Source organism: Carcharodon carcharias, chromosome 7, assembly GCF_017639515.1.
Source record: "Carcharodon carcharias isolate sCarCar2 chromosome 7, sCarCar2.pri, whole genome shotgun sequence".
In the NCBI taxonomy this organism is placed as follows: domain Eukaryota; kingdom Metazoa; phylum Chordata; class Chondrichthyes; order Lamniformes; family Lamnidae; genus Carcharodon; species Carcharodon carcharias.
In genome coordinates, this window is record NC_054473.1 from 186098837 (window position 1) to 186112464 (window position 13628).

At 44.0% G+C, this 13628-nt stretch overlaps 1 protein-coding gene across 1 annotated transcript; it reads left to right on the forward strand.

Annotated features, from left to right (window-relative positions):
• Positions 1–572: 572 nt before the first annotated feature.
• Positions 573–11256, forward strand: cmtm3 (CKLF-like MARVEL transmembrane domain containing 3). The gene is made up of 6 exons (XM_041192055.1): positions 573–602; positions 4013–4324; positions 6259–6414; positions 7692–7784; positions 7895–8018; positions 11115–11256. The coding sequence occupies exons 2-6, from the start codon at positions 4208–4210 to the stop codon at positions 11147–11149; spliced, it is 525 nt and encodes a 174-aa protein (XP_041047989.1). The 5' UTR covers positions 573–602; positions 4013–4207; the 3' UTR covers positions 11150–11256.
• The last annotated feature ends 2372 nt before the right edge of the window (positions 11257–13628 follow it).

Genomic DNA, 13628 nt, shown 5'->3' on the forward strand with positions numbered 1-13628 from the left:
GAGAAGCAGTGGCAGACATTTAAGGGGATATTTCAGAATACACAGAATAAATATATTCCTACTATAAAGAAAAATTCTAAGGGGAGGACCTTTAGGTTAACTAAAGAAGTTAGGGAAAGCGTCAAATTGAACGAAAAAGCGCATAACTGTGCAAAGATGACTGGCAGGTCAGGTGACTGAAGAATACAAAAAAAGGCAGAAAATGACAACAAAATTAATCAGGAGAAAGAAATTAGAGTATGAGAAGAAGCTAGCGAGAAATATAAAAATGGATAATAAGAGTTTCTACAGGTATTTAAAAAGGAAAAGAGTAAGTAACATGAGGGTTGGTCCTCTAGGCAGTGACAATGGGGAGCTGATGGTTGATAATAAGGAAATGACGGATGAAATGAACAAATATTGTGCCTCTGTCTTCACCATAGAAGTTACAAAAAACATTCCAGTAATAGCTGTAAATCAGGAAGTGGAAGGGAGCAGGGAACTTGGTGAAATTACAATCATTACAGAAGTGATCCTGAGCAGACTGATGGAGCTGCAGTTTGGCAAGTCTCCAGGTCCCAATGGACTTCATCCTAAGGTCTTAAAGAGAGGTGGCTAATGAGGTAATAGATGCTTTGGTGTTAATTTTCCAAAGTTCGCTAGATTCTGGAAAGGTTCCATCAGACTGGAAAGTAGCAAATATAACCCCTCTTCAAGAAGGGAGGGAGGCAGAAAACAGGAAACTATAGGCCAGTTAGCTTGACGTCTGTCATGGGGAAGGTGTGAGAGTCAATCGTTAAGGAGGTTATAGCTAGGCAGTTAGAGAAACTCAAGGTAATTGGGGAGAGTTAGTATGTTTTTGTGAAAGGAAAATCATGTTTAACCAATTTATTGGAGTTCTTCGAAGGAGTCACATGTGCAGTGGATAAAGAGGAGCCTGTGGATACTCTGTACTTGTATTTCCAGAAGGCATTTGATAAGGTGCCACATCAAAGATTATTGCAGAAAATAAAAGCTCATGGTGTAGGGGGTAACATATTAGCAAGGATAGAAGATTGGCTGGCTGGCAGGAAACAGAGAGCATACATAAATGGGTCTTTTTCTGATTGGCAGGATGTGACGAGTGGAGTCCCACAGGGGTCTGTGCTGGGGCCTCAACTTCTTACAATTTATATCAATGACTTAAATGATAGAGCATCCCATTTCCTTCCGGTGTAAACATGAAGAACAAGCGGACAGGCTGTGCAACTGTGGAACTGATAGAATATAAAAACAGTACATAGAATAACAGATACCTGGGAGTGAGTTACAGACTGGAATTTAAACAAGGGGTTCAGGTGGTTTATATATAGAATAACAGATACCGGGGAGTGAATTACAGACTGGAATCTAATCAAGGGGTTTGGGGTGATTTATATAAAGAATAACAGATACCCGGGAGTGAGATACAGACCGGAATCTATCGAGGGGTTTGGGCTGGTTTATATATAGAATAACAGATACCTGGAAGTGAGTTACAGACTGGAACCTAATCGAGGTGTTTGGGTGGTTTATGTATAGAATAACAGATACTCGGGAGTGAGTTACAGACTGGAATCTAATCGAGGGGTTCGGGGGGTTTATATATAGAATAACAGATACCCGGGAGTGATTTACAGAATGGAATCTAATCAAGGGGTTTGGGGGGTTTCTATATAGAATAACAGATACCCGGGAGTGAGTTACAGACAGGAGTCTAATCGAGGTGTTTGGGTGGTTTATGTATAGAATAACAGATACCCAGGAGTGAGTTACAGACTGGATTCTAATCGAGGGGTTTGGGGCGGTTTAGATATAGAATAACAGATACCCAGGAGTGAGTTACAGACTGGAATCTAATCGAGGGGCTTGGGGCGGTTTAGATATAGAATAATAGATACCCAGGAGTGAGTTACAGACTGGAATCTAATCGAGGGGTTTGGGGGGGTTATATATAGAATAACAGATACCCGGGAGTGACTTACAGACTGGAATCTAATCGAGGGGTTTGGGGGGTTTATATATAGAATAACAGATACCCGGAAGTGACTTACAGACTGGAATCTAATCAATAGGATCTGGGGGGAAGAGGGGACAGGTTCTATAAAGTCATTTCCCCAGCCTACTTTTGGTGCTGTCACCTAACGTTTGTTCCTCCTTTAGAGCTCACCTCACAGTCAGTAGGTTGCAAAGCCATCTCACTCCGGGAGTGAGTTACACATTGGAATCTAATCGAGGGGTTCGGTGTGTTTTATATATAGAATAACAGATACTTGAGGGTGAATTACAGACTGGATTTTAATCGAGGGGCTTGGGGTGGTTTATATATAGAATAATAGATACCTGGGAGTGAGTTACACACTGGAATCTAATTGAGGGGTTTGGGGTGGTTTATATATAGAATAATAGATACCTGGGAGTGAGTTACACACTGGAATCTAATCGAGGGGTTTGTGGGGTTTATATATAGAATAATAGATACCCGGGAGTGAGTTACAGACTGGAACCTAATCGAGGTATTCGGGTGGTTTATATATAGAATAACAGATACCCGGGAGTGAGTTACAGACTGGAATCTAATCGAGGGGTTCGGGTGGATTATATATAGAATAACAGATACCCGGGAGTGAGTTACAGACCGGAATCTAATCGAGGGGTTTGGGGTGTTTATATATAGAATAATAGATAACTGGGAGTGAGTTACACACTGGAATCTAATCGAGGGGTTTGTGGGGTTTATATATAGAATAATAGATACCCAGGAGTGAGTTACAGACTGGAATCTAATCGAGGGGTTCAGGGTGGTTTAGTTATAGAATAACAGATACCCGGGAGTGAGTTACAGACTGGAATCTAATCCGGGGGTTCAGGGTGGTTTATATATAGAATAACAGATACCCGGGAGTGAGTTACAGACTGGAATCTAATCGAGGGGTTTGGGGTGTTTATATATAGAATGATAGATACCTGGGAGTGAGTTACACACTGGAATCTAAACGAGGGGTTTGTGGGGTTTATATATAGAATAATAGATACCCGGGAGTGAGTTACAGACTGGAATCTAATCGAGGTATTCGGGGGGTTTATATATAGAATGACAGATACCCGGGAGTGAGTTACACATTGGAATCTAATCGAGGGTTTGGGGTGGTTTATCTATAGAATAACAGATACCCGGGAGTGAGTTACAGACTGGAATCTAAGCGAGGGGTTTGGCGTGTTTTAGCTATAGAATAAAAGTTACCTGAGCGCATAATCCAGGTGTACGTTGCCAGTGCAGTACTGAGGAAGTGCCGCTCTGGCGTAAGTGCAGGTGAAAGATCTCTGGCACTTAGGTTGCTGTCGTATTTAGCAATAACTCGCTCTTGCTTTGTATGATCTGATAGATTGTTAAACAGTTGTAGAGTGTCACAGGAAATAAAAGAGCGATGGAGCCGCTGCTGTAGCCTCTCAGTTTATCCGAGAGCTAGCCGAGTGAAAGGAAGTAGCAACTAAACTGGGTTCACACAATATCTCCCCCCAAAGTTACAAAAACCTGCCGAGAAGGTTGGGTGAGGATTGAAAGTCTGCAGCTGTTACAGTTTCATATGAAACCCTTGGCGTTCAGAATGACATTTTGCAGCCGATTCGTTGCAGTTGAATTTGGAAATGAAACTTTGTGAAGTCCTTAATACTTTTATTGCAAAGTTATTTACAAAGTTTATCATGAACATTTTTAAAATTTTTTAATAACCATTTTTGTTTACCAAGTTTTATACCAAATTCTCTTTTTTGCAATTGTTTGGAAAAGCAAAGTTTTTCATAACTTTTTCATTTTTTGCAGTTATTTGCACATCTTTTTGCGAATTTTTTTTTGACAAGGGCTTTGTTGCAAAGTTTTACGAACTGTTTTGCATTTTTTTGGGCAAAAGTTTAAAGGCAATTGTCCAACCAATCTCAATCATTGTTAGGATTTTTTATGTATGTATTTCCTGTCTCCCGCTGATTTTTCTTTCTCTCCTTCCAATCGCCCTAGGGTCTCAGATTGGAGGATCCCAAGTTTCCGCAAACTCACGGTTTCCGTTTCCCGCTGAAGCGCCCCCTTAAAAAAAAGTGCTTAAATTTCTCTAAAAGACAAAGCCCCGAAAACTTAAGTTCCTTTACCACAACCCGCACTTCCTCCTCCCTCCCTCACTCCCTCCTGCTCTCCCTCCCCTGATCTGCTGCTGCCATGGGAGACACAGAACAGTCGGATGCTGCTCCCTCTTCCCCGCCGGGACTGAGTGTTCTGATCCCCGACAAGACATTCTTAACTTCTCGGAAGGGACTGCTGCTGGTGGCTGAACTGGTGAGTTTGTGTGTGTGTGTGTGTGCAATGGTTAAAACCCGCATCCTCCTTTCAGTTAACAGCTCGCCCCCATTATTTCTGACCGGCGCTGCTGCTAATTAAATTTTCACTTGACCGTGTCCAAACAAATAGACAAGCCACGGTTTGTCTGGCAGTTTATTTTGGCAAGGGAGAGTTTCAATTGACAGGCAGTCAGGGAAATGACATTGAAACAAGGGACGTGTGTTGGCATCGCTTTGGGCTCTGGCCACAGGAGAGGGCTGTTTCACTCTGAACTTGCTAAAATGCCCTGCCTCACGTGTGACCGTGCAGGGGTCGCTCTTGTCAGGCTGTTGGACTACAGAGGGCATCACAACCCTGGGCAGGAGCGCTCACGGATTGTTACCTTTTCTACCAGCTGGGGTACAGAGACAATAGCAGCACCAAAACCCTCTTTCCCACCGCAACCTCCCCTCCCCCAAAAAAAACCAAAGCAGTGTACCATTTCACATCAGCCAGAAGAGAGATGCAAAGGGTGGGGGGGGGGGGGGGGTGGCTGTGGGTAGTGGGTACGGAATTTAAACACTGCTAGAGATACATGTCGCCAGAGCTTTTTGCCTTGCACTCATCAAATACAAGAATGTCAAATTTCAAACAATCACAACAATTTGTACAACAGGAGAAAAGTACCAGTGCGATGCCAGGTACATAGGTCATGCACCCTTGTGATTGGCTGATTGAATCAAACAGCAAGTTTCTGCGGTTGGTTTTAATAGGCAGAGTACAGACCGTACTCAACTAGCCCACACTTACACAACCCAAAACAAAACATCTATTGTTAGACGTGATTCTGTGATTGGGCAGCACTTGCTGAACAATCCTAAGTGTGTTAATAGCTACACTAACAACCAGTTTAAGATAATCGGTCAAACCTGTAACCTGACTCATTTACACTTGTTAGAAGCAACATACATTCATACACAGGGACCCGTTCTCTGCAAACAAAAGGAATATGTTAAAGCCTTGTGCCTTTTTTGAATTACCCAGGAGCTTGGAGAGCCTGTAGTTCCCCACTGCTTTCTCCATGGCAATACCTCAGCCAATCAGAGCCGTCTTGGCAGCACCCTTTTCTCCTGTAGTATAAATTGTTGTGATTGTTTGAAATTTGGCATTCTTGTGTTTTTCTCTGATGAGTGCAAAATAAAAAGCTTCAGCAACCTGGCTCTCTTTTCAGTAATATACAAATCACTAAAAGCAGTGACAAAGACCAGAAGCAGAGCACAAAGTCAATTTCCAAAGAATTGGAATTGAGAAGCAGAGAAGTCATGTTAAACTTGGATAGGACATTGGCTAATCCAAACTTTGGAATGCTGCATACAGATCTATCTTCCTATTACAAACAGGGTATGGAGGGATTGTTCTCCTTAGAGCAGAGAAGGTTAAGAATAGATTTATTAGAAATGTTCAAAATTACATGCATTATTGAGGAGAAGCCGTTTCCACATGCAGGTTCAGCAACCTGAGGGGACAGATTGAAGATAATTGGCAAAAGAGCCAGAAGGGGGGGGGATGAGAATTTTTTTTTAACCTAGCAAATTGTTACAATCTGGAATTCTCTGTCTGAAAGGGCGATGGAAGCAGATTCAGTAATAACTTTCAAAAGTGAATTGGAGAAATACTTGATAAGGAAAATGATTGCAAAGCTATATTGAGAAAGGGAGTGGGAATAATTGGATAGCCCTTTCAAAGAGCCAGCACAGCCATAACAGGCCAAATGGTCTCTTTCTGTGCTGTCAGATCCTATAAGTAATCAGGCCCAATGTGAGGGGTGGGGAGGGTAGGGATTTTGATTGACAGCTCTAAGGACAATGGTCGCTGACCAATTTCAGATGCAAGTCAGTAACCTGCTACCTGTACAGCTTCAGCCAGTCACATTCCTCTTCCTCTCACTTCAGGTTTTGTCCTTCATCATTTTCATTTGCTATTTGGCATCATCCATGGCAGCTTTCATGGCCGCTCCACTCATCGAATTCCTGCTGGCCCTTTCCGCCTATTACGTGTACGTGACAAAGTACATCGACCATTTCCCAGGCTTCCACGGCCCTTTGATCGTAAGTAGCACCTCTCACTCTCCCCAGATATGCAGCATTGGTCAGTGACAGGTGGTGTTAGGCAATGGCACAGTTAGCATCTGAACCCTGTACTCTGGGGCAAGTGAGACATGCCAGCTTGGCTCAGGCAGTACTACCCTCATCTCCAAGTTGTACGTCTGTAGGTTCAAAGAGCCTTACTCTTGAGCACAGAATAGGAACAGAAAAGGAGGCCATTCAGCTCCTCAAACCTATTTTGACAATCAGTGCAATCATGACTGACATGCCTTTTAACTCCCACCTTGGTTATATAACCCTTGAAGTCCCCACCTAACACAAATCCGACAGGCTCAGTTTTGAAATTTTCAATTGAACACCAGCCTCATCAGCTTTTAGGGGGAGAGAGTTCCAGATTCTCACTCCCCTTTGTGTGAAGAAATGCTTCCTGACATCACCCCTGAATGGCCTGACTCGAATTTTAAGGCTCTGTTGCCTTAGTCTGGACTGCCCCCATCAGAGGCAATAGTTTCTCTCCTATCCACCCTATCAAATCATTTGACCATCTTAAACACCTGAATTAGATCATCCCTTAATCTCCAAGAATTTCGAAAGGATATATCTGAAATTCTTCATTTCCTCTGCTCCAGCAAAGCTGTTCATGCTGTGTGATCGACAAGTACCACAGAGATTTACCTCCCGCACCCAGCCTGGTCAATGGGTTCAGGTTCCAAATCCAGAGACATGTGCACATGATTTAGGCTGACACTGGTACTGAGACAGTGCAGCACTGTCGGAGGTACTGTCTTTCGGAGGCGTGTAAAAACCAAAGCCCTGTTTGATCTCTCAGGTGGACAGGAAAGATTCCATGGCACTGTTTGGAAGCAGGGGAGTTTGCCCTGGTGTTCCAGGCCAATATTTATCCCTTTACCAGCAGCTAAAAACCGATTATCTGGTCATTATAACATTGCTGTTTGTGGGAGCTTGCTGTGCCCAAACTGGCTTTTGAGTTTACTACATTATGACAGGGACTACACTTCAAAAAGTACTTCATTGGCTGCAAAGTTCTTTGGAACACCCTGAGGTTGTGAAAAGCGCCATAGAAATATAGGTTCCATCTTTAACCTAACAGTCACTTCAGATTCCTTGCATCATCTTTACATGCACTGCCTATGACTCACAGTTTACTTCCTGGCACTAAACCACTGCACTGGGTTTTTCTGACAAGTCTTGTTAACTCTGTTTTAATGTGCAATTTCCTTTAACACATACCAATTATTTTATTTTGAAAAACCCTCCAGGATTTCCTGCGATGTGTAACTGCTGCTGTTATTTTCTTCGCAATCTCGATTTATGCCATTACAAAAAGCGCAGCGTCTTCGAAAACAGCTGGAGTGAGTAACGCTGCACCACGAGTTAAGGCCATGTTTGGATCAGATTCTACTTTCACCTGCTACCATCTCAAAATCAATAATTTTTACTGTATTCCTTTTTTTAAAAAAAGGTCTTTGGTTTCGTGGCCACAGTTGTCTTTGCTTTCGATTTCTATTACATCAGCAGCCACCTGATCAGCCTCATAAACCCCCAGGACCTCCCCACCCACACCGCAACTATCAAAAAATCCACAGGTAAGGAGAGAAACCAAATGCACCTCCTCATCGTTACCCCTCCCACCTCACAATACAACTTGACAACTTCTATTGATCTAACACCTTTAACATAGTAAAACCATCCCAAGGCGCTTCACAGGAGCAATCCTCAAACAAAAATTGACACCAAGCCAGAAACATTAGATGGTTCAAAACCTTGGTCAAAGAGGTCAATTTTAAGGAGCATTTTAGAGGACAAGAGCGAGGCAGAGGGGCCTTTGAGGAAGGCATGGCTGCCGACGGAGAGGTGATTAGAACTGGGGACATCCAAGAGGCCAGAATTGGGGGAGTGCGGATATCTCGGAGGATTGTGGAGCTCGAAGAAGTTAGGGAGATATTGAGGGGTCAAGGCCACGGAGGGATTTGAAAATGAGAATTTTAAGATCGAGACATTGTCAGACTGGGAGCCAAGGGTAGGTCAGCAAGCACAGGGGGTAATGAGTGAGCAGGACTTTATGTGAGTTCTGCCCTCTGGTAACCTTCACAAGTGGACAGTCGTATGGAGGGAGGGATGGGGAATCTGTAAGATGAAAATTCTTGGCATATTCAACCTCAAAGGCCATTGTATCTTATTCTGATGCTGTTCTCATATGCCCTGATCTAGAGCAAGGGGTCATGACTGGTTATCTTCTCCTGAGCCCCAAAGGGATGAGATTAATTATAAAGCCTCAATTAGTTAACTAACATTGCATAGACAGGGATCCAGACCTTCCTGGTTTCTATACAGATCAGGAAGATGCACAAATCCATCAATGAACCTTCCTCTCCCAACAACAGAGATCACAGGCATGAGATCTGGTATACTTAAAACAGTTTTGGGGTTGCTAGCCTAGCAGTTGTGTCCCTGGACTAGTAAACCATAAGAACACAAAAAATAGGATCAGGAGTAGGCCATTTGGTCCCTCAAGTCTGCTCCGCCATTCATTAAGATCATGGCTGATCTGACTTTGACCTCATCGTCATTTTCATGCCTGTTCCTCATCACCCTCGATTTCCCTATAGTTCAAAAATCTGTCCAACCCAGTCTTGCAGAAATTCAATGGCCCAGGCTGCACTGCTCTCTGGGAAAGAGAATTCCAAAAACTCATGACCCTCTGAGAGAAGAAACTTCTCGGTCTTAAATGGGAAACTCCTTATTTTGAAACTGTGTCCCTTAGTTCCGGATTCCCCCACGAGGGGGGACATTCTCTCAGCATCTACCCTGTCAAGCCCCCTCAGAATCTTGTGTTACAATAAGATCACCTGTAAATTTTTCTAAATGTCAATGAGTACAAACCCAATCTGCTCAACCATTCCTCATAAGACAACACCTTCATCCCAGGAATAAGCCTAGGGAACTGCTTCCAATGCAAGTATATCCTTTCTTAAATATGGAGACAAAAACTATTTGCAGTATTCCAGGTGTGGTCTCACCAATGTCTTGTACAGTTGTAACAAGACTTTCCTACTTTTATAAAAGCAAAACGCTGCAGATGCTGGAATTCTGAAATAAAAACAGAAAACGCGGGAAAAACTCAGCAGGTCTGACAGCATTTGTGGAGAGAGAAACAGAGTTAACATTTTGAGTCTGTATGACCCTTCTTTGTAGCTGTGAAAGGGCATACAGACTCGAAATGTTAACTCTGTTTCTCTCTCCAAAAATGCTGTCAGACCTGCTGAGTTTTTCCAGCATTTTCTGTTTTTATTCCCTACTTTTATACTCCATCTCCCTTGCAATAAAGGCCAAACATTCCATTTGCCTTCCTAGTTATTTGCCGAACCTGCAGTCTAACCTTTTGTGATTCACGTAGGACACCCAGATCCCTCTGTACTACAGCATTCTGCAGTCTCTCTCCATTTAAATAATATTCTGCATTTCTATTGTTCTTACCAAAGTAGATAGCCTCATATTTTCACACGTTATAATCCACCTGCCAAACTTTTGTCCACTCACTGAACCTATCTATATTCTTTGGCAGACTCTTTGTATCCACCTCACAACTAGCTTTCCCAACTGGACTAATGATCAGGAAACACAAGTTCAAATTCCACCACGGCAATTGATGAATTTGAATTCAATTCATTCAATAAATCTGGAATAAAAAGCTAGAATCAGTAATAGTAACCAGGAAATACTGAACAGATCGCAGGTTTGGAAAGTGCTATCGAAGGATGCAGGACGAGTTATTGCAGTGCATCTGTAGATGGTACACACTGCTGCTGCCACGCGTTGCCGGTGTTGGAGGGAGTGGATGTTTGTGGATGGGGTGCCAATCAAGCAGGCTGCTTTGTCCTGGATGGTGTCAAGCTTCTTGAGTGTTGTGGGAGCTGCTCTCATCCAGGCAAGTGGGGAGTATTCCATCACACTCCTGGTTTGTGCCTTGTAGATGGTGGACAGGCTTTGGGGAGTCAGGTGAGTTACTTGTCGCAGAATTCTCAACCTCTGACCTGCTCTTGTAGCCACACTATTTATATGGCTAGTCCAGTTCAGTTTCTGGTCACTAGTCACACCTACGGTGTTGATGATAGGGGATCCGATGATAGTGATGCTGTTGATCAGCATTGGAAGATGGTTAGATTCTCTAGTTGGAAATGGTCATTAACTGGGACTTAAGTGGCAAATAACATTTGCGACACACATCAGTCCAAGCCTGAACATTGTCCAGGTTATGTTGGATTCAGTCACAGACTGCTCCAGAGACCTGAGTACATAATCCAGTGCTGAGGGAATGCTGCACTGCCAGATGTGCTATCAGGATGAAACATTAAACCGAAACCCTGACTGCCTTCAAGCAGATGTAAGAGAGCCCACAGTTACTATTTCAAGAAAAAGCAGGAGAGTTCTGAAAGGATAGATGTAGATGCATTGCTTTAACATCTCAACAGAACAATGGAACCTCTGGCAGTGCAGGGCTACCTCAGTACTGCACTGAGATGCCTCACTGTAGATTTTGTGCTCAAGTCTCTGGTGTTGGACTTGAACCTACAATTTTCTAACTCAGTGTGAGTCTGACTGAGCCAAGCTAATACAACATAGGATGAATGAAGTGTTTTCCTTAATGTTTCTATCCATTGTTTCTCTCCCTGTCTCTCAAGGTGAAGAGGAAGTGGCAGACTCAGATTCTGATTGAAACAATGTGTAAAGAAGATGAAGAATTTTACATTGTGCTTTTCTGCTGGTCACCCACCCCTTTGTGATTCATTTCTTTGTATTAAGTATAAAGCACATTTGCACTGACCTGTATTAACGCTTGTGATGTAATCCAAACACTTCTTCGTAAAACAAGAGATGGGGAGACCGAGAGAGAGAGAGAGCTCCCACCCACACTGAACTCAACGCCAGAGATGTAACCCAAAGGGAAAATACTGCAGATGCTGGAAATCTGAAATATAAAAACAGAAAATGCTGGAAATACTCAGCAGGTCAGGCAGCATCTGTGGAGAGAGTAAAACAGTTAATGTTACAGGTCGATGACCTTTCATCAAAACTGGAACACATTAGAGATGTCACAGGTTTTAAGCAAATGCAGAGGTAGGAAGGGGGGGGGGAAAGACCCAGGGAAAGGTCTGTGATAGAGTGGAAAGCAGCCCAAGTTAAAGGACAAAACGGAAGATGGTGCAAGGCAAAGGAGTTGGGAATGGGACAGTGGAGGAAGGAAAGGTTAGTAGAGGGCAGCGATAAATGAGAAAAGCAGAATTATTACTAACAGCCACTGCCTGAGAAAACGGGGGCAGGGTTTATCATGTGAAATTATTGAACTCAATATTGACTATGGAATGTTGGAAAGTGCCTACTGGAAAGATGAGGTGCCATTCCTTGAGAACTTCATTGGAACAGTGCAGGATCTCGAGGGCAGAAAGGTCAAGAGTGGGATAAAAACAGAAAACGCTGGTAAGACTCAGCGGGTCTGGCAGCATCTGTGGAGGGAGAAACAGTTAACGTTTTGGGTCCATTGTGACTTCTTCCATCACATTGGACCCAAAACGTTAACTCTGTTTCTCCCTCCACAGACGCGGCCAGACCCGCTGAGCTTGACCAGCATTTTCCTGTTTTTATTTCATCTCTCCAGCGTCTGCAGTATTTTGATTTTTAAAGTGGGAGTGGGGCAGGGAATTAAAATGACAGCCCATCACAGATTTTCCCTTGGGTTCTTCCCTTGCCCTCCCCATTTCCACACCTCTACACTAACTCAAAACACGTTCCGCCCCCAGTTCTAACGAACAGTCATCCATCTGAAACGCTAACTCCATCTCATCTCCCCAGTATTTCCGACATTTTTTGGCCTTTACTCCACGAATGTTTAACCACGAGCTGCACTACTGGGTCATTCTCGGTGCAACATTCCTGCTTCCCGCTCATGAGGTTTGATAACCCCAGCTCCCCCGACCCAGCATCCTGCGTTTTAACCCTTTTCTCGTGGATTTTCATTTCCACTGCGCAGATCTCGCTTCTGCAAGTCCTGTTCATACCTGGGAAGAGGATGTACTCCCCCATTTTTAAAACCAGAAACCTTCTCGTTAAAATTCATAGACTGAACCTCTGTGCAAGGTTCACTCCCATCTCCTGATCTGCCATTTATTTGAATCTACGCAATTTTGGACAGATTACACACACACAAAAAAAAGCACAATGTCAGTTGTGAGTCTAGAATGACTTGCATTTACAGAGTGCCTTTAATACAGTCAAAGATCCCAGGAGGCTTCACAGAAACATTAAAGAGGTGGCAAAGAGCCACCTAAGGAGATATTAGGACAAGCGACTAAAAGCTTGGTGAAAGAGGGAGCTTTTAAGCAGCATCTTAATGGAGGACAGGATGTGGAGAGGAACAGGGAGGGAATGCCACATGGGACATGCATTACTCTCCTGCCCCCTTTCCCCTCCCTCACACCTGCCCATTGAGTCCCACTGTCTGCACTCATACAGGAATAGAGAAAGGACATGCATTTTTATAGCACCTTTCTCCACCTCAGGATGTCTCACAGCCAATGAAGTAATTTTTGAGGTGTAGCCACTGTTGTAATGTAGGAAACGTGACATAATTTGTGCACAGTGAGGTCTCACAAATTGTAAAGTGATAAGGTTACTAAATAAACAGTTTCTTTTCAAATGCGATGATGGCTCAGGGATAAAGATTGGTCAGGACACTGGGGAAAACGCCATTGCTCATCTTCAAATTAGCTGCCGTGGGATCTTTTATATCTGCTTGAGAGAGGGCCTGAGTTTAGCACCAGGTCTGAAATACAGCATCCCTGACAGTTCAGCGCTCTCTAAGTACTGACCCTCCGACAGTGCAGCACTCCCTCGGGACTGACCCTCCGACAGTGCAGCACTCCCTCGGGTCTGACCCTCCGACAGTGCAGCACTCCCTCGGGACTGACCCTCCGACAGTGCAGCACTCCCTCGGGACTGACCCTCCGACAGTGCAGCACTCCCTCGGGACTGACCCTCCGACAGTGCAGCACTCCCTCGGGACTGACCCTCCGACAGTGCAGCACTCCCTCGGGACTGACCCTCCGACAGTGCAGCACTCCCTCGGGACTGACCCTCCGACAGTGCAGCACTCCCTCGGGACTGACCCTCCGACAGTGCAGCACTCCCTCGGTACTGAC